The 20,513-nt window shown below is 37.3% G+C and overlaps 1 protein-coding gene across 1 annotated transcript in view; it reads right to left on the bottom strand.

Moving 5' to 3' along the window:
• The window catches only part of NOL10 (nucleolar protein 10), a 52,286-nt gene that overhangs the window by 31,580 nt on the left and 193 nt on the right, over positions 1-20,513 (bottom strand). Inside the window, exons 2-12 of the mRNA XM_026845886.1 lie at positions 20,051-20,096; positions 19,210-19,308; positions 18,304-18,381; positions 16,415-16,452; positions 12,483-12,619; positions 11,701-11,766; positions 10,207-10,267; positions 9,603-9,688; positions 9,162-9,240; positions 7,798-7,947; positions 5,428-5,494 (exon numbers count right to left, since the gene is read on the bottom strand). Of these exons, the coding sequence (XP_026701687.1) occupies positions 5,428-5,494; positions 7,798-7,947; positions 9,162-9,240; positions 9,603-9,688; positions 10,207-10,267; positions 11,701-11,766; positions 12,483-12,619; positions 16,415-16,452; positions 18,304-18,381; positions 19,210-19,308; positions 20,051-20,096 (907 nt within the window). The remainder of the gene's footprint in view (positions 1-5,427; positions 5,495-7,797; positions 7,948-9,161; positions 9,241-9,602; positions 9,689-10,206; positions 10,268-11,700; positions 11,767-12,482; positions 12,620-16,414; positions 16,453-18,303; positions 18,382-19,209; positions 19,309-20,050; positions 20,097-20,513) is intronic.

Raw genomic sequence — 20,513 nt, 5'->3', positions numbered from 1 at the left:
AATATTAGTGATATTAGTGAACTGGGGCAAATGTAAAATTTGAAATATCTATGAATATACTTAAGAAACACCAAGAATAAGGCTTGTAAATATTCTGAATATAAAAAACTACTGTAGAAATATTAAAAACCATAGAAAAATCTCCAAATGCCCTTCATGTAAATTCAAAATGAGAAATACTCTCAGTTTCCTACTACATAAAAGAGTAACAAGAACATTTGGCATATACATTTTGACGTTTATCTCAACTTTTTCTTTCCAACATAGCTGATCACCAGGTAATAGAAGAGATGGAATATGAAGAAGAGCAATCAAGTTAGATAACATTCTGATCTAAAAGTACTGTAACATATGCCACTGAGACTATGAATAATTGGGTCAATTACTACACACCCAGAGGGTAGAAATATAATTTACACCCAACTAGAGGAACGCAATTAACATGGGTGGAGTAATCCTTCCTACCTAATCCTTTTATTAAAAACATACAATGCAGCTGGACTTACAATGTCAGAAAAAAGTGGGCTTACTTTCCTGGCAAAGCAAGAAATTTGTGAAAGCTTAGTCAGCAAACTGAGGCTAAATATCATACCCGGAAAGGTTTGCACGCTATTTAAGGAAAAAGCAAGAAATTTTGGTGTATATATAGATATATATATACACACACACACACAATATACTATAGTCATAGTATATGGATTACACGCCCCCTTAATGTATCAGCATGTTCACTACTATTACAGGAGACAAAGTACTTCTTCACTGACTGCATATGAATCACTACAGATAAAAGGACAGAAATTAATTCTTGCAGGTGCTTCAAAGATTACAATAAAGGCAAAACCTCCTCATTAAGAGTCCTCCACCAATAATTAAAACAGGGAAGAACAGACTTCAGAACACTACATGGGCAGGCGTATACTACAGGGGAAAAAAAAAAAAAGAATAAAAAAATGAAACAAGTCTGTGAGAGAAGTCTACTTCACGCATTTTCATTGTTTCAGCTTGTTAGTTTTAACCAATTTTTATGGGAAAATAGACCACACCCTAACAAACTACACAGCAGCCTAGCTTGATCACTCTAAAAGGGAAATAAATAAGAATATTTTTTCAGATAAGAGGTTTTAATAAGACTATCTTTGGAAAGAGATCTGCAATACAGTATCATCAATTTAAAGGAATGAAAACAGGAGTATGAAGCAGTAGTAAATGGGAGAAGCAGTTTTAGAAAATGCTCATTTTAACTTAAAATTTTTTACAGCAATTGAAACAAATGAGGCACAGATTTCTACACACTGAAGATGCTGTTAAGTTTCGTTTATATTCCACAACTTAACTGAAGCTGAGTCAAGGCTACTCCAGTAAGCAGTAAACATTTGTTCCCCTAACTCCATTCTGTGCATGTGTGATCAGAGAAAACAGATTCATAACTAGTTTAAGAGATCCACTAAAGCTTGTCATCATGTAGTTTGGGCAAAGATACGCAAGGGTTTGCTTCCCATGAAAGGTAGCAATACTGAAGCTGGCTGGGAAAATAACTTTAAAACTTCGAACTACAATAAAACTCCCACAAAACTACTGAAAAAGAATAATTCACATTACATTGATCTACACTTTACCATATATCATAGAACAGTTCAGGTTGGAAGGGACCTTAAACGATCATCCAGTCCAACCCCCCTGCCATGGGCAGGGACACCTTCCACTAGCCCAGGTTGCTCAAAGCCCCGTCCAACCTGGCCTGGAACACTGCCAGGGAGGAGGCTTCAACCTCTCTGGGCAACCTGTGACAGTGTTTCATCACCCTCACTGTAAAAAATTCCTTCCTTATATCTAGTCTAAATGTACTCTCAGTTTAAAACCATTACCCCTTCTCCTGTTGCAGCAGGCCCTGCTAACAAGTTTGTCCCCATCTTTCTATAAGCCCCCTTTAAGAAAGGCTGCAATAAGGTCTCCCCAAAGCCTTCTCTTCTCCAGGCTGAATAACCTCAGCTCTTGGTCTTTCCTCATAGGAGGTGTTCGATCCCTCTGACCATTTTTGTGGCCTCCTCTGGATTTGCTCCAACAGACGCATGTCTGTCCTGTGCTGAGAACTCCAGAGCTGGACGCAGTACTCTACGTGGGGTCTCATGAGAGAGGAGTAGAGGGGGAGAATTTCTTCCCTCAACTTGCTGGCCATGCTTCTTTTGATGCAGCCCAGGATGTGGCTGGCTTTCTGGGCTGCAAGTGCACATTGCCAGATTATGTTCAGCTTTTCATCCACCAATACTCCCAAGTCCTTCTCATCAAGGCTGCTCTCAATCCCTTCATCCCTCAGCTTGTGTTGATACCAAGGGTTGCCCCCACCCAGGTGTACTTCACCTTGTTGAACCTCGTGACGGAGATCACTTCTCCAGCTTGTCCAGGTCCTTCTGGATGGGATCCCATCCCTCAGGTGTGTCAACCGCACCACTCAGCTTGGCATCACCTGCAAACTTGCTGAGGGCGCACTCAATCCCACCGTCTATGTCACTGATGAAGATATTAAACAGTACTGGTTCTAGTACAAACCCCTGAGGGCTACCACTTGTCACCGATCTCCATCTGGCATTGAGCCATTAACGACTACCCACTGGATGTGACCATCCAACCAATTTCTCATCCACTGAACAGTATACCCATCAAATCCATCTCTCCAATTTAGAGGAGGATGTTGTGAGGACTGTGTCAAAGTCCAGATAGATGGTATCTGTAGGTCTTTGCTTATCCACCAACTATTTCAGAAATATTTCAGCATGTTTTATGTTACAATATAGTTTCAGTTTTCCAATTATTTAAAAAACTTTTTTTATAGTTATGACAATGCAGTGTTAAAACTATTTCGTAAGGGTGAGATTAGGGTACGGGCTTTCTGAGCAGCAGTTTCACATGAAGTGTTAAAACACAAGCTAGGCAACAATCTCTTGGGTTTCCTGTGCCATGCTGGCTTCAGGAATACCCAGCAGTGCTCTGAGAATGCTGGAAGCACCAATGAGAGCACTGAGCCAGAGCCATACTGGTACTTAGGTAATATTATATTTCCAGCTTTCCACAATTGCAAGCTCATATTACGGAAAATATTTCCTTATTTTCAGATGTTCAATCATTACTATTCTTTGAATGCTGAATGAGCATGAGGTGGTGACTAGACATCGTAAATTCTGGAGCAACAGTATTTATGACATACATGCAGTGCACCACCTCTTACCTTAAATCTCTTAATTTCCACTGCAGTATGTCCTGTTTTTGACCCTGTCTCCATATGATTATAAAATACAACCTAGTTTTCATCTCACAACAGTTCTTACCAAAAGACATCTACCTGGCCCCTACAGACACAGTTTAAGAAAGAACAGTAAGAAAAGCAGAACTGACTTAAGGAGGAGACATGAGACACAGGACTGGAATGCACAATCTAGATCACTGATCCAGATCTAGATCACAGACAAGTGACATCCAATAAGCAACATCAGGGAGATATGTGGATTCAGTTCTTTGCGCTAGAAGATTCCTCCTGCAAAGTCTCATGGAAATAATTTCTGCAAAACCACTTGAGGCCTGCCTACATACCACAGAGGCTACAGAGCATCCATAGCTGAGTAACATCCATGCTTGTAGATATTCAAACTTGACTGGTTATGACCTGAGCAACCTGATCAGACTTTGAAGTTGGATTTAACTTCAGGTTTGGCCCTGCTTTGATCACGAAATATAAGACCCCCAGAGGTCCCTTCCAACCTAAATTACACTAAGATCCTACATTGTCAAATAACTGACTTCTGTTTCAGTCCCTGTCATGAGCCCTTCACTATCAATGCTGCATGGATGTTCATTCACTCCCAGGTTCTCTTTTGGATCAAATTAATAAGCTCATCAAAGGTGAAACCTGGATGAAATGCTAAAGATAAAATTCATTCCAATGATCTCTCTCTGTAGCCACTATGGATGAGAGAAAATTCAGGTTTGTCTACATTCATGTTTTACAGTCCACACTGTTGCCACACAGTTACTCTCAAAGACACACAAGTGAGCAAGTGAACTCATACATACAACCAGGGCACACGAGATGTGGCCTCAGCCACATCCCATAAAGTCCTGGTTTTGGCAGGCTTCAATTCTTTGCTTACATTATTTCTGGCATTTTGATCTGGGAAAGACAAATCTATTTTTATATATATATGGAACACAAATAAAAATGGCATCAATGTCTTTTTGAGGGCTCAGAAAAATCTAGCCCAATTCCTAAGTAGTGAAACAATGTTTCAGAGGGAGCTAAACCTGAGCAGCATGGAAGCGAGTTAGTACTTTCATCAGCAAGGTCCTGAAGACCATTACAGTTTTGCTGCTGCGTAAGGTAAAAAATGCCCACCATCTCAGCAGGGATCAGTATTTAAGTGCGCATCTTGAAAAAAAAAAAAAAAAGACACATTCTTAACTGAAGTTGGCAGAAACGACAAGATAAGTTTTAACTCGTTAGAAATCTCAAACTCACTTATCTACAATCTTGAATTTGAGCTGCTAGTATGAATCAAAGTTAAGTCGCTCTGTCTTTGCTGCTACCTCTCTCTAAAATTAAGATAATAGCAGAGTTTGCAACACAGGCATTCTCTGGATCAAGAATTTTGTCCTGTGCCATCCTAGTGGCTCTAATTTTTATTTCATCTTTTCAATACTGATTTTTAAAAGAAAGTAGGTGTCACATAACAGTAAAGAACTAAGCAACTCAGATCAAGCAGGGAAAATTAAGGCCAGTCGCAATCCGAAGTACAACCAAAGCACATGTGCACACACAATCACCATTTTGTAAAGTATCTTTACTCATAAGGTAGGATCTGGAAACTTTGGTTAAAAGTGACCCTCAGTTTTGACTTCTAACTATGTTATGAAATGCAACAAATTTGAAAACAGTCACAAGAAGCATGCAAATCTGTGTGCTTAGGAATCTACACTTAAAACCAAAGTATTCAATCTAAGTGGAGGGCACAGTAAGTGTTATATCTAAAACAAGGAAGGATCGAATAGGTGTAAACACTTGTAAAAATTTGTATACTTGCTGTAAAGAGATTTTTTTCCTAGCTCTAGAAAGCAAGCTCTAACTCATCTGGGACTTAGCTGGGACAAAAAGCCAAAATTCCTATTCTTATGAAATGAAACAGATACTTGAAAGAGCAAAAGAGGTCAATCACTCAATTGACAGCACAGCAGCTTCTAACTACAAAGAGGCTCCAATTTAATACAGATGCAGAGGAAGCAATGACACTAACTGAGAAGTAATCATTTTTTCCTAGCTCTGTCATAAGGAGGAAAGTAGACCAAATTCGTATCACCTAAACAGAAAAAAAATCACAGCTTGGGTTAACACAAGTTTTCCCTCTTGAACTTAGTAAGACATTAATATATCTAATGTACCTGAATCTGGATACAGGCAGACATCATTGATATCATATTCTGGCTCCATTGAAGTAAATATCTTCCCCTGAAATTGTATGAAGAAAATATAGGATAAAGAACTCCAAACAATATAATTAAATTTAGTAAATTTAAACGTTAAGAATAGCCATTATAGAAGCTAAGAATTATGATGGAATAAAGATGGAACAGATTTTGTAAAACAACAGAATTTTATTAAAGTATCTGAACACAAGGAACTCAGTATTGTATTTTGTCTCTGATCTGATCTTCTTTAAGGAAGTGAACTCTACTGGTTACTGAAGACACAACAATGTACAGTAGCACCTCTAATTTCTCAGCTCACACTTCTGTGTTGAAAATATACATGTCAGATTTACTTTATTTTATACAAAAGGCAGGGTGAGGTCCATAAATTTCTGGCACATTGTCAGTGTAACCCTCATTTTGTTCAATTCTGAATGTGGTAGTTTTAAATAATTTTATTTTGGTAAGTATCATTAGCTGAAATGATGGATTGGGAGTGGAATTTGATTCTGGAGCTTGGTTCTTCCACTCCGTTCATGTCTACATGACATGAAAAGTAGCTCAGCACTTTATTTATAACTTATAAACTTACAGAATTGAAGAGGTCTAAATATAAAATAAAAGTAGTAAAAGCATCCAGCGGTATCTAGCTTAGATCTGAATTGGAGTTATAAATGTTATTTAAGAAAGAGGTAAAAGCAGGAAACAACATTCTCAAAAAAATAAGAATTGGAACAGTGTCTGAAAAACCCAGACAAAATACAGGTGCTCTTATAAGCCAACATACAAGACAGCCAGTAAGGAAGAGTCTCTAAGAACTGGGCCACAGAATCTGAAGCATGAGAGTACATGCCTACACGGTTCTAAATGAGGGACAGGAACAGAGCAAATTTTGATCCTATTCCTCTTTATTCTTTCCCTGCAGCAATCCCACCTACCTTTCTGGGCCCTTCCTTTCCCTCCCAGTTACATGCTGTTACCCCACCCACCTCTGGTCTCTCCCCGATGATTAATAAGAGTCCTCCCCCACCCTGGTCTTAGCAGACAAAAGCCTCATGCTCCCCACCCCAAGGCACGTCTCAGCATGGGGCTATTCTGGTATCAAAGCCATATGCTCTCCACCCCGCAGTCTGCCTCTGCAGTTGGTTCCCAGCCAGAGATAGTCAGGAACCAACATCTGGGAGAGGTGGAGCCAGCTGGAACATACTCTAGGAAAGAGTCCAAAGCTATCTTTGCCTTCCAGCAGTAAGAAACCCTCCCTTTTCCCACTGCAGAGGCCACCTGACAAACCTTAGTGTTTCATTCTCAATGATGGAAATATATATACCTAGGAAAAATGGAGAGAGGCCACTGCAGATGTTTTAAATAATAACCAATAATTTATTTTCTCCTTTAAACAATAAAAAATAACTGCAGAGCAGCTTACAAAAAACTGCTTGCGATCACAGAAAAAATAAGAGAGGCTGTTGAAAGTTCATGAAGAAGCACAACAATAGAGAAATGACTGCCTGAAATAGTCAGAAAAAAGTGCCTATAAACTACAACTGCTCTTGATACATTTCACTATAAAGCCAGAAAAGCATAGATGGAGCATGTCTTTTAGAAGGAATATGATGACTAAAGAAGCTCCTCAAACCAAACCAAGTTACAGTAGTATTACTATCAATCTTTGGGGTAACATTTTGTGCAAGCTTCACTGACAGAAAGATATGAAAAAGATATAATTAAAGTGTTATGAAAATCAGAGATTGCAATTTCACTTAGATGTGCAAAAGGCAGGGATAAAGGCATTGCCTACTGCAATAGAATCCATTAATACAGCATAATACACATTGTTATTTGGATCTTGCATAGTATCTGCTTCAATGGCCATATAGGTTTCAGTGAAAATAAGCAGCACCTGATTTTGATAGGTCAAAAACTAACTGATGTACTTTTGAAGTCAGCCCTTCTTTAGGCAGGGAATTGGAATGACCATGTTTTTCTCTGATGAAAAAATCATAACTGGATGTGTTCAAGCACACTGTGAAAAATACAAAAAGCAGGACAATGGCTAAGATACTACTTTTTATGTTTAAATCCTTCTACTGAAAGAAGAATCTTAGGCAGACATGTACAAACAGCTAAAAAATACCAAAGACTTTATCTTTGTACCTGACAGGCTGTTGAATAACTTCCCAGATGTTTATTTAGTCAGATGGGACAAAACGCTATGTAAATTAGGACACATTGAAAACCCAACTTACTACACTGAATGTCAGCTTTATTATTCAAGCTGCATGAAGAAAACAAAAAGAAAGTAAAAATTAAAAAAATATGATGCAGCAACATAAAAACACTTACTGTATCTTTGTTCCACATTTTTATGATTCGAGAATCTGCAGAGATAATTAAATCCAACTGACGCTGAAACTGAATTGACTTAATAGGCAGGCCATAGTGGTGATCTTTGACTATTAATGGATTACTAGACCGGAGATCATATAACAAAACCTTGAAGAATAAGAGACAGATTAAACTTACAATATTGTAAGATCAAGAGAAAGCCACACACACCAGACCTTCACTAAAGATTTAACTAAACTTGAGATTTTTTACTTAAATACATGGACAGGATTTACGTAAAAGAAACAATTTTAAATTCTGAAAAAAGCTTATTAAGTGAGCCCAGTTTATTCTGGCAATATATTTTAACCTCAGAATGCTTCAGTCTAGAAAAATTAAGAATTAATTTAAGAGCTCACCATCTTTCTGAAGTCTTTTTAATTTCTACTGAAAAAAAGAACTGTTTTTAAGGCTCTTAGTATTTCTTAATTACTATTATTTCACATTCAAATTCTTTGACTGTTCTTAAAAGATATAAAATTTCAGATCCTTCCACATTCAGTGAATATCCCTATCACTCAGCGAAACACCACAAAATGTAGTTTTCTGTATTAAAGAAAGTAGAGAGTACAGGCCTTGTCTTCCAATAATCTGCATTTTTATGTCCAAAATTTCCTATGGAACTTGAGAAAGGCCTTAAATCTTTCACACCAAAGTGTGAATACTAATAATTTGAAGGACAAAATATTATCATTTTGTTTAATAAAAAATACAATCTCCAATAAAACTTGCCTGACATGTATACTATCACAAACACAACTCTTACATACATATCTGCTCTTGAACAAGCTAGTTTTCTAAACACATGGAAAGACTGATGAAGATGGCAAAAAATTCCCATATTCCACTTTACAAATACGATAGCGATGATGACTAAATGAATTGAAATGATCCCTTATGGAAAGACAAGACAGTAAAAACAGTAGTTGAAAGACAATCACTTCTGCTTCTTTAGCCATCATCAAGGGAGAGCAAGTACGTTGCGCTGAGATAGTACTGATAGTCTCAAAAAGCAGCAAGTTCCCCAGATACTTGACTCTTATGTCATAAGAAAGCTGCAGAATTTGAAGTTATATAGTATGTAGGTTGTTATGATTTTAAGTGGTCCCTACAGTATTCCAAAGAGCAAGACGATATGACAAAATTAATTTGCAGTTAAAGAATGACAATTACTACCCTCTACATGCAATTTATGCTCTTATAAATACTTGTATTAATATATATTTACATTACAGTAAATGCACTCAATGTATGATAGACTTGGACTGGCAACTGCAAGAACAGGATCTCCTAAGAACTGTTGTAGATGAAATTAAGTTTACCTGCCCAGTAGATGTTCCAACAGCCATATTCAAAGCTCCGTCAAATTTCAGTGCTGAAATGGATGGTAAACCATCTATTCTGCAAAGCACAATGCTTACAGTTAGACATTCTTTCAATAAAGGCTGCAAATAATTTTTAAAGTGTTCAAAACAGCTAAGATACTGAACGTAAATTAATTTACAGATATCACTCAGAAATACTATTTCAAAAAGCTGCATTGTTTAGATTCATAACTTGTGGTTGTATAGCAAACTGGCCACTACTACTCAGATCAGTAACTAAGAGACTCCTTTACGACTACAGAAAACCCTTTATTCACACTAGCAATGAGAAGAGAAAACCACAGGCAGGTCATTTTAATGCGAAGTGGGATTTATTTCTAAAAGTAAAACTTCTGAAAAAACAGAAGAACACACTTTGAAAAGGTAGCCTTTACTCACTCTGTGTCTGCTGTCACACTGCTTAAAGCACAGTCCAACAGCCCAACTCGATTTCTAGTTCTAGGATCCCAGCATTCCACTTTACCCTAAACAGTTTAGAAAATATGTTTCAAGCTTATGCAACAGATGTGTGGTATTCTGAAAATGTTTAGATATAATTATAACTATTTAATCTATGAATAATTAATCAAATTTCCTAGGTTGACATGAGTTGTTCTAAAAATGGCATACAAGCTACACACATTTCATTTATGTTTTTTAAAAATGTGATCTGAATCAAAATCATTAACACTAAATTCTGAAGATTAACACGGCACACATGCTAGCGAATTTCTACAAATGGCTATAATGTAAAGCAAGATAACATTATTTTCTCTCCTATGTGCAAAATCTCGAGCAGCTCAGCAACCAAGGTAGCTCAGAAATTATATCTGCACTATGCTCTAAAAAGTCATCTTGTTTAACAGATCTGTACTTAACACAGCAAATGAGATCAAATTAATTAACTAGCTTCCTCTCAGGATTTCTTCTCATCCTCATCAAACTAATATAAAAAAGAAACAAACACTACTGCCCTTTTTATAAAAGGAATGCAAACATTTACCTCAGCCGTCCCCATAGCAAACAAGAAGTGTACAGGATTTATGTCACAGACATTACTCTCTCTAAAACAGAAAAAGGAGCAAGTTTAATGACCTCAGAATAATTTAACACATGAACAACTAAAAAGATTTCTGTAATCATGTACACTATTGCTCAGCCTGGAAAAGCAAAAGCTGGAGGGAGGGACAAATGGCCACTTAATAGCAGGTTCCCATACTTAAGACAAGCGTACCAAGAGTTTGGAGCCATCGAAGACAGTGCTGATTACTTTAAACAGGTAAGGTTCCAACTGGATGTAAGGATAATATTTTTACACTACGCAGATAATTAAGCACTGGAACGGGTTTGCTCACAGAGGCTCTGGAATTTCCATCCCTGGAGTCTTCAAGACCCCCTGGGAAAATTTATCTGAATTCAGTGTGACCATGCCATCAGCAAGAGGCTGAGCTCTGAGGTTCAATACAACCTGAATGATTGCGTTTCTCTGCCCATACCACAACCTACCACCAAGCCTTGCTGTATCGCTCTGCTCCACTACATTTTTAAACAACTCATTTATGTCAAAAAGTCTTCCTAACGATCATCTCCAACATATTCTGATGAATGGGCTGTCTTCCTTTCCCTCACCAAAGTGCCCTATTTCTCAACAGAGCAGCCAAGAGCCCTGTATTTCTACAACAGTTCTTCCAAAGTACAAATACTCCTCTTTACAACACTCATCCTAACACTTTTCAACTTCTTCCATTCAAAGCCCTCCTTCTCTAATTCTATAACTCATCCAACTCCCCCACCTCACAACCTCCTCACAATTTCAACTCTCATCTCTCTAATTCAGATTTTACACTACAACCTTAACTCTCCCACTCCAGGAATTCTGTTTATTTTTTTCTGCTGCTCAGTTTCTGTGTTGTGCCTTCCCAAATACTGCTTCGTCCATTAAGCTATATTACCCACTGAGCACCAGCTGTCGCGCACCAAGTGGCCACTTTATCTAGTCAAGTCTGCTCTTCTCATCTGCCTCTCCACACATGAAAGAAGCCAAGCTCCTGCTCTGGTAGGGTTTTCAAAAGAATCAAGACACATGCTGGAGATATATAAATTCTCTTTGGGCTACTCCGAGAGCAGAAGGACAAAGACGTGCCTGGGAAAGTACATACCCTGTGGGTAGATCTCTATATGATGGCTAAATTGAGCAATAATGGCAAAGTTTTAATGAAACACTCTTAAGATCAAGTTATATAATACTTATTACAAGTCTATATTAAGCAATTTTAAAATATCCACAAAAGAAAACTCAATTAAAACATAAAAACTGGAACAAAGAAGTACAGAACATAAAATAAAATGAGGCCCAGGCTCGGCATATGTTCCTTTTCAACTCTACAGTACCGTTTGGGCAGTATTCAGATACATTACTGATGGTGAGCATGCTAGTAGTTTGCTTCCACCTGCTGGAATAAAGACAGATAGACATCATGCATCACAGATAACTTACGAAGCATCAGTCTGCAGGGAGTTCAGAAACCTTCCTTGTTCCAGATTTAGCCTGTACACTTCAGAACTACAAAGGAAAAGTCCAATATTACTTCTTTTCTTATGAATACAAAAAAATACTATTGTAAATTAGGAGGAGTCATAAAAATTCTTGCTGGCAGCCAAATTTTAGCAAAGACACAATTTTCAGACTTCACAAGCTAAAACGTAAGACAAATCTATTCTTCGGTGTTAAAAATAGAGAAAAACGTGCATGTTCACCAAAGATATTTATTACACTGACATCCTACCAATTATTCTTTTTACAGGGAAAAGATGTATTAATTCCTTAAGTTGTTTTAATTTCCTATGATTTATGTTACATCTTGAATTGTTACTTGTTTTGATTTAAATCCTGAAGACCTCATTTTATTTTTACTATGTCTTCTCACAAACTCAACTAATTACTTCATGTGATTTCACTCACACTTTAACAGGAACAAAACAGCACCCAGGATAGAAAGTCACTTAATTTTTCTCACTTAGATGCTAACCACTTTTTAAAACAGGACACTGAATTACAATTTTTATATCAAATTTGCAAATACATGATGTACCTGGTACAGTACAGAAAACTAAATTAATATCAGTCTTCCCACATTTTCCATTCTTCACACACATTATTAATTTGGAAGGAATTGCCACTTCTTCCAATTTTTAACTTTTCTGGTATTTTAATGTTCATTTTATTATTGGAAAACACTGCTAACAAAAGTGAAACAAAATAATGTGCTTAATTAATACCTTGCTCCTACAAAATACAGGTCACACGATGGATAGTGATAAGAGAAATCTCTACCAAATTTTGGTATTCTTGTCCTGTAGTAATGGCCGTGTTGTGAATGAAACTCCACAAACCTGCCACACTGCAAGAAGACAATCTGAAAATAAAATAGAAAGCACTGAAATATACAGAAGCAGACTACAGTCTTCTCAACTTCTCAACAGCACAAATTCCAGTGATTTTTTTCAAGCTCACAGGTTTATCACAACTCATTTAAACCATTTCTATTAGAATTACATAATCAACTAATGCTTCATCACTCCCTAGACAAAGGGCTTTATTAATAAACATTAAATAAATATTCACAAGGGTATGTGTGACATCCTGAAAGTGACTCTGCAACCAGAAGCAGTATAATCATCTCAGTGTTGTGCTGCACCAAAATTAACATCTGTACTTCTTTCAGACACCAGAGATAATAACTTCTTCCAGGTACAATGCCACGCAAACACCAATATGCTCATAGGTACTAAGCACATGAGCTATATAACCTGATGCATAGCAGCATTCCAATAAATGACACCAACTACCTTTGTGCATTTTTTTATTGTTTGCCAATTTAATGAGCATACTGCTTTTTTTTTCTGAAACTTAGACAATCATCTCAGACTCCCCCCACAGGGAGGCATTACTAGGAGGCTAGATCTATACTACTAAATAATATAGGCCAGAACCTGCCCCTTTAGTCCTGATGGCAAGTTAACACGGGACAGCTCATAACCATATGAAGGAATACTTCCCACTCCAAACAGAGACAGTATCATCCACACCATCATTACACTCATGCTGTAACTCAAAGCATGCCCAGGCACTGTGTGACAGAGGAACAGTTGGCCTGGCCCAAACTCACACGACAATGCATGCTAACAGTTATATTATCTGGATAATCACAGGCTAACTCTTGACTCTGAGTCTCATCCCTATTTAGCTTAGATTAGAGAAGTGGTAGTTTAGTTTAGAATATGTATAGTCCATGATCTTCTAAAAGTAGTGATAATGAAGATTTTAAACTTCCTACTGCTGGACTACATTGTTAGCAATGCAAATAAGGATGAGAAGCTCAGGAACAACAAGGTACAAGTTATTTTGAATCTGTCGTCCTTATTTATGTGTCTGTATATTCTTCCCTTATAAGATGGAGAAAGTACTGACCTGGGCTAATACCTCCTGCCTATTTACCATTCAGTGCCCCTTTACTTACACTTTTTCTGATACAGAAACCTTACTGTTTCAGGTTTTATTCATGGATTTGCTTATCTTGGTCCAAGACCAGAGTATCATCTTTCAGAAGTTTAACTACGATTTCATACAAGATTACAGATGCAGCTGCACGGTTGATCTTATGAAATTATGTTTTTCATATAACAATGATTTTCCCAATCAATCCTTTGTGTGCCTAATGCCTTTATGCTTTTAACTGGAGGTTTACAACAAGCAAAGCTCTTTACTGATCTGTGTTTGAAACAATGCCCAGATCTTTATCATCATTGTAAAAGAAGAAATGTCTGCATCTTCATGCAGTACAGAAGCTAAATAAACTATGAGAACAGAAAATTAAACTGTATTTAATTTAAAAATACCAGCATCACACTTCCTTAGTTCACTACCAGTTAGCCATCAAAAACCTTTTACCGGGAAGAGAGAAGATGCAGTTTGCTTTCTATGAGAAAAGTGAATTTTCTTCTCATCCACTTTACTTCCAAAAAGATTTTAGAAAGTTTTTATAGTTGCCAAAAGCAGCCAAATAGTCTGCTAATGATTGCCACACCTCTAATAGTTTTCTATATGAAGATAAATTTCTACAATATTGCACTTGAAGATATTTGTGTCCTCTTTTATTAGCAGTGGATACAACTTGCTGTAAATCATGTTTGTCTTTCCCTCATACATAATGAATTTTGGTCACTACCAGAACTACAACCTCAGGGTAGCAAAAGCATAGCCACCGGTGTGTGGCAAAACTACTAAGCAGAAATACCTGTCTTTTTGCAAAAAGACTGTAGGAAAGAAAAGGTATCACTCACTCTTAAATCTGATACTTAGTCCAAGTCTAAAACTCAGGAGAGCACAGAAGTGTAGCTGGCTTTATGGATATCAATATGAATGAAAGCCAACAGTGTGCTCTCACTGTGAAAATGCAAATAAGCCTCAAAAGGCGACCTTAGGAGGACAGCAGAAGCAGACTGGGGAGAAGCTATTTTCCCTGCGCTACTGAAGTATGAGGCAGCATGTCTAGTGTTGGGCCCCCCAGTTCAAGGGGGATGCTGAGAGCATCAAGGGGGCTACCAAGACAGACAAGGGGCAGGACACAAAATGCACAAAGAAAGCTTAGAAGAATCTTGTTTAGTCAGGCAAAGAACACCTCACTGGACAACCTAATAACAGCTTGCAACTGAAGTGCAGTTACCAAAGTGACAAGACTTAAACTCTTTGCAGTAGCAACAGTGAAAATTTCAGATTTGCCTGGGCAGGTTGGACAGGAAGGAAAAATTCTTTACGATGAGGTAGTGCAGCCTTGCAATGATTTATTCAGTGAATTTATGGAACTGCCATGCTTGCAGTTTTTGACAGTCCTGTTTGAGCATTAAATGATGTGTGATGGTCCCCTTCCAATAAATATTTTTATGATTCTATGCTTTTCAAGTGTAATTTTTCAAATACTGTTCCCTCTTTCTAACATGTTCAAATGTTCAAAACATGACAGCTACCTGAAATTAGTATTCTTTCTAATGATTTGTTAAGTTTTAGGAAAATAAAGTTCAAAATAATGTTGTATTAAGTTGTGAAAGTAGGGCTTCGGTCTGAAATACAGTACCAGTTTCAGTTGAAAACACACACAAGCCTTACTGTTCATAACCAGTCAGAAACACATTTGTGAATACAATGCGTTCCTCAGTCTCCCAAATAACTGGTCTATACAACTAGAAATATTCTCCCACAGATAGACAATTCGGAGGCTACCGTACTGTATCAGTCGCCTTCGTCTGCCACTTGAATTCATGCACATTCTTGGAAATCTCACAGGGGAAAAATTTTGAAAAGACTAAAGCTAGAAGGCTAGATAATCATGTTCCTGATCAAATAGAAATATTTATTAAAATAAATCTGTACTGGAAATCCTAAGGTATCTTCTCAGAAAAAAAGTATTAAAATAAACACTTAAAAAAAAAAGGGACTGTCCTACTGAAATCAGCAAAATTTTATGCTTAAATTTCATATTTATTTAGAATATAACACCTTGATGATTCAGCAAAGCAAAGTTTGCAGGAAGAGGTAACATCTTTTATTACACCAACTGCTGCAGCTGAAGAAAACAGCCAGTGTTAAACAAAATTAGAAGCAGTAACTTTATTGAGCCTGAAAAAGGGACTGGTGGTCCTAAGAACTTAATTGTTTCCTCCAGGTACAGCACTTCATTTAAAAACAAAACAAAACAAAACCCACACTAATTCTCTCCACAGTCTTTGCCTTATTCATATGCTTATAAACATTATGGCTACAACCACGCTGACAATTCTGGCTATTAACTTATCTATACCTATCCCACCTCTCAAAAATGGTGTATCTGCGTATTCCTTCTCACAAGGGATGGTGACTAAATGTTATCCTAGAAAGAATAACTAATTCAATTTTCCACATTGTTTGTAGAATAGATCACTATTTGAAGTTTTTCTCTATTACAGACAAAAGACTTTAAAAATGTTAAGGCAAATTATAATACAAAGAAAACAACATTTTGAAGGTACAAAAAATGTTTATCCTGTTTGCTTTTTAAAAAGCTTTTCTGTTCTGAAAGTTGTGTTGATTGACTGCCTTTACTATATATGAAAATGCATTTTAATATACATATTAAACAATTTTTTCATTTATACATTGAAAACATTAAACATACCTTTGAGTAATCATCTGATAAAATCTCAAACGTAACCACTAGAGGAGAGAGCAAGAGATTTTTAAGTCAACTAAGAAAGCAAACTTATTTGCAAACATTGGCATAAATCCTGAAAACATTTACACTCATACTAACCTTTAGTCATGTAAGTATTCCCCACAGGTGTCAATGCATAATGCAGGTATTGTGATAAAATCTTTAATTATATAACTTTATTTGCAAAATAGTAAGTAGTTTTCTAAAACTTTAGAAACATATGAAGAATCTTGTAATCTTTTTATCATTCTTGTACACTTGACACGTTCCTCAACACAATGTTCAACCATGTATTTATTGGCTCAGGGAAGGTCTAATCAAATGGTTTTCAGTGAGTGTGTGGTCCATGGACCATTGGTAATCCGTCAAAGATGATAAAAAATGACATGAGTTCACACATACTATGCACATACCTGCACATGCAATCCTTCTAAAGGGTTAGCACTTCCACAGAAAAAGTTTTAAGGCTCAAAAAAAAAAAAAATCACAAATTTGAAAGCTACTATCCATGCTGAACACCGCAATGTATTGAACTTTGCCTAGTTTTAAATGAGTTGGGTTGGGAACATTAGGGAGTAGCTGCTTCAGCTAAATTGGTTCCATTTAAATGAGGTAGCTCATTTAAAGTTACCTGAAGTGACTCTGTTACATTTCAAATTAAACCTACTTTTGCAGTCTAGTAAGATGCCAGTTCAAAAAAAGTTACTTTAAGATCTTAATTACCAGCAAGCATTTACCACAATGACTCCTGCTCTTTTAAAGCGGGTCTCACTCTTGCCATAGCTTCCTCTCCCCAGCCTCTCTGAAACCCTGTCCCTACCACCTCTCCTCTTACCATGTTGTAGCACACTGTTCCTTCACCCCACATGGCTCCTTGTAGTCCTGAGGCACAGTGTAAAGAAATACCACCATGCTCTACTCTCCTTTTCCTCACCTAAATCAGTAGTTCTCAAATTTTAAATTTTCACATCACTTTCACACACATCACAGTTAGACCAATTTCATTCTTCCATAATGATTTAAGACTTCTACCACTCTAGGCTCATCCCCTCACGGGTTTGGTCAACCCTCTACCCTAGACAGTCTTCTGACATCTCAAGTCTTCTAACAAAAAACAAATCAAACCAAAACTCCAAACACTGTTTCCCAAATCTATGCACCCTAAAACTCTGCCACAGCAGCTCTGATCTCCTCCCCTAGTCTATCTGCCAGCAGATTCTCCCTTTCTCACTGAATAGATGGCTCCTTGCTTTCCTCACCATAGTTGTTCTCCCTCCAAATTATAAGAAAACAAGGTGTACTTAGGGTCTTGGCCATGCTACCATCTATCTCTAAGCGCCTTGTTTCCAAGAAAACAAACAAAAAAACAAACCAAACAAACCACTCTCAGGGATTTCACTTTACCCTGTAACTCACCTGCTGAGCTTGGGCTTCAGTGAGAAAACACTGAGAACTCATTTTAGTAACAGTAGTGCAACCACAGTGCATTATCCTGCCTTACTGTTTCACAGAAAGGTAAAGAAGGGAGATCTGGCCACTACCCAGCCATCGCATCCACGTTGCATTCCCCAGACAGAGAACGGACTTCAGCCACATTAATTCTCTGAGCCCACCACTTACAGGCTCAAGGTAAATTTTACACTCATCACACCACTCCAAGAGAGGAAAAAGTTTTGAAGAAGAGGGAAAAATGAAAGATACAGGGATAAAGACTATGTGACATTTTACTCTAGATTCTTGTGTTCCTCTAAACTACATTCTGTCTCCAGCACAGGAAGGGAAATTTCTACTCAAGTCCAACTTGAATGATGTATGAAAAATGTCTTGTACTAACAGCCATACCTTATACTAACCTTCAGAATCTAAGCATCTTTCAAATTTCTGGGATAACTGGTAAGTATCAAAACAGCGGATCCTTGGCTTGTACGTTCCTGAAAGAATAATTTGATCTTTAATTAAACATTAAACAGAAAGATAACATTAAAGCTTTCTTTTTGTTAAATGTGTTTAATTGTTAAATATGTTTAATTGTTAAATGTCTTATATACTGGCTTTACTGCATTTCAACTATAAGTATTCCGATCTTACCAAAGTCTCTGTGACTGGAAAAACATGTCCCTTAGTAACATAACCTTATGGCCTGCTTTTTGCCTTTGATGACCGAAAGCACCCTACTTCTGTGTAGGTTCTTCTGATTACCAGATACATCATACAGAATTTAATAATACCTTCCAGTAAGTCTCAAAGACCAAGTCTCCTTATACTATTAATGCCTACTAAAACATTCATGTTTGGATGCTGCTTTGACAGTTACAAAATGTAGCATTATCCTCCATCCTTTAAAACCAATACGCAAATAATGATGTTCAGAAGTAATTTAAAGCAAATTTACATACATATGATAAAAATAATTAAGAACTTAATTTTTAACTGTATTACAAACAGCTTAGTTTTTAATTGTATTATAAACCCCTAGTGGCAGGGGGGTTGGACTAGATGATCTTCAAAGGTCCTTTCCTACCCAAACCATTCTATGACTCTGTGATTCTAAGATCTGTATTCTAAAAAGAAGTGTTTCACAATACCACTATCACAACTGCCGCTCTATCACATCTTAAGAGTAAGCTTCCAAAACTCTGTTCAATGCTACATTTAAAAATGAACTCTTCCTACTTCTACCTGAAATACGAAGCCATTCTGCAATTAAGATTTTCTAGCGCTTTTGGCCTCTGCTACAGAGAGACACTTTGTTAACTCACCAACTGCCATAATATATTGTCCATCTCTTGATACCTTAATCTTTGTGCAAACTGTGGGCATTTCAAAGTCCTGAATAAGTTCAATTCTTCTACGGATATCTATAAAAAGAAAAAAAAAGTTGTAAAGGTAGCACAATTGTATCAGTCCAAAAAACTAAGGGTTTCTTATAGAAGCATGTTGAGTTAATTGAATACAGGGAATATCTTTTAAAGTATAAAGATCTTTTAAGTATAATTAACATGTTATATGCAGATTAATACAGTCTGTTAACCCTGAGAAGCAAGCTACCCCCATGCAAAATAAATGTCTATTTGGAGGTAACTATGTAATAATTATATAATGTAGCAGCAAATAGTGATCACACATTTTACACAACTAAGATGTTGTATAATGTATTCCATCCTCCTGTTAACTCTGCGTTTTTTTGCTGGTTGAGTTTCTTATACAACACTTCTTATGGTATGTAAACAGTAATTTTTATTTTGTGTAACAAGTTTGGGCTAAAATGATGGTGTTCCTGAACAACAGATTACCATAATACCACAGAGGAGTTTATAGTTGGACTTTATCATAAGCTATACATGGAATTCATCCATCATGTTTCTGTACAATCTACAATTCCATGTTAAATGCCTCAAATTTAAAACAATATTGGTAATATTCTGTTCACATAAAGCTATACAGGAAGCTGAAAAAAATATTTATAGCTTTAATTTTGTAGTTTTTTAAAATGTGAGCTATGAATAACTTCCTTGTATGTCAGCAGTGTCTCCCGCTGGACTTGCGTGTTGTAGACGTGTAGCTGAGTATTACTGAGGACCTTGTAATGGGAAAACTCACCCACATCTTTCTTCTGTAAAGCTCTCTTCTTCCTGTCTGAGAGCCACTGTAAGAAAATATATAAATCAGCCTTGAGCTCACTATTCATAAAGGAACCAGAGAATCGCTCGAAGTTTATGCAACTGGAAGTGTAAGACATCTAGGCCGTTAATTCTTTTTTTCTTATTTTAAAATTTCCACCGGCAAGCTTAACCATTCCAACAACAGGCAAACTTAGAGAGTGGTGGTTTTTAAAGGTCTGTGGAGTAACACCGCTCCAGAGACGCATTCACACTGCGTTTTTAGTTTAAGCAATACCCGGAGCTGGCTGCGGTTAAGGATCCCCACCGCCAACACGAGCGCACTCGGGGAAGGGCCGCGCCGGGAGCCGCCCCGCCCGGGCCGCAGCTCAGGCCCCAGCGCACGACACGCGCCTCCAGCTCCTCCGCGGCAGGGGCCGGGGCCCGGCGGCGGGAGAGGCCGG

This window comes from Athene cunicularia, assembly GCF_003259725.1.
Source record: "Athene cunicularia isolate RWA chromosome 3 unlocalized genomic scaffold, athCun1 chr3_part1, whole genome shotgun sequence".
NCBI lineage: Eukaryota > Metazoa > Chordata > Aves > Strigiformes > Strigidae > Athene > Athene cunicularia.
Note: the sequence above shows the minus strand (reverse complement) of the source record. Positions and strands in the feature narration are given on the sequence as shown.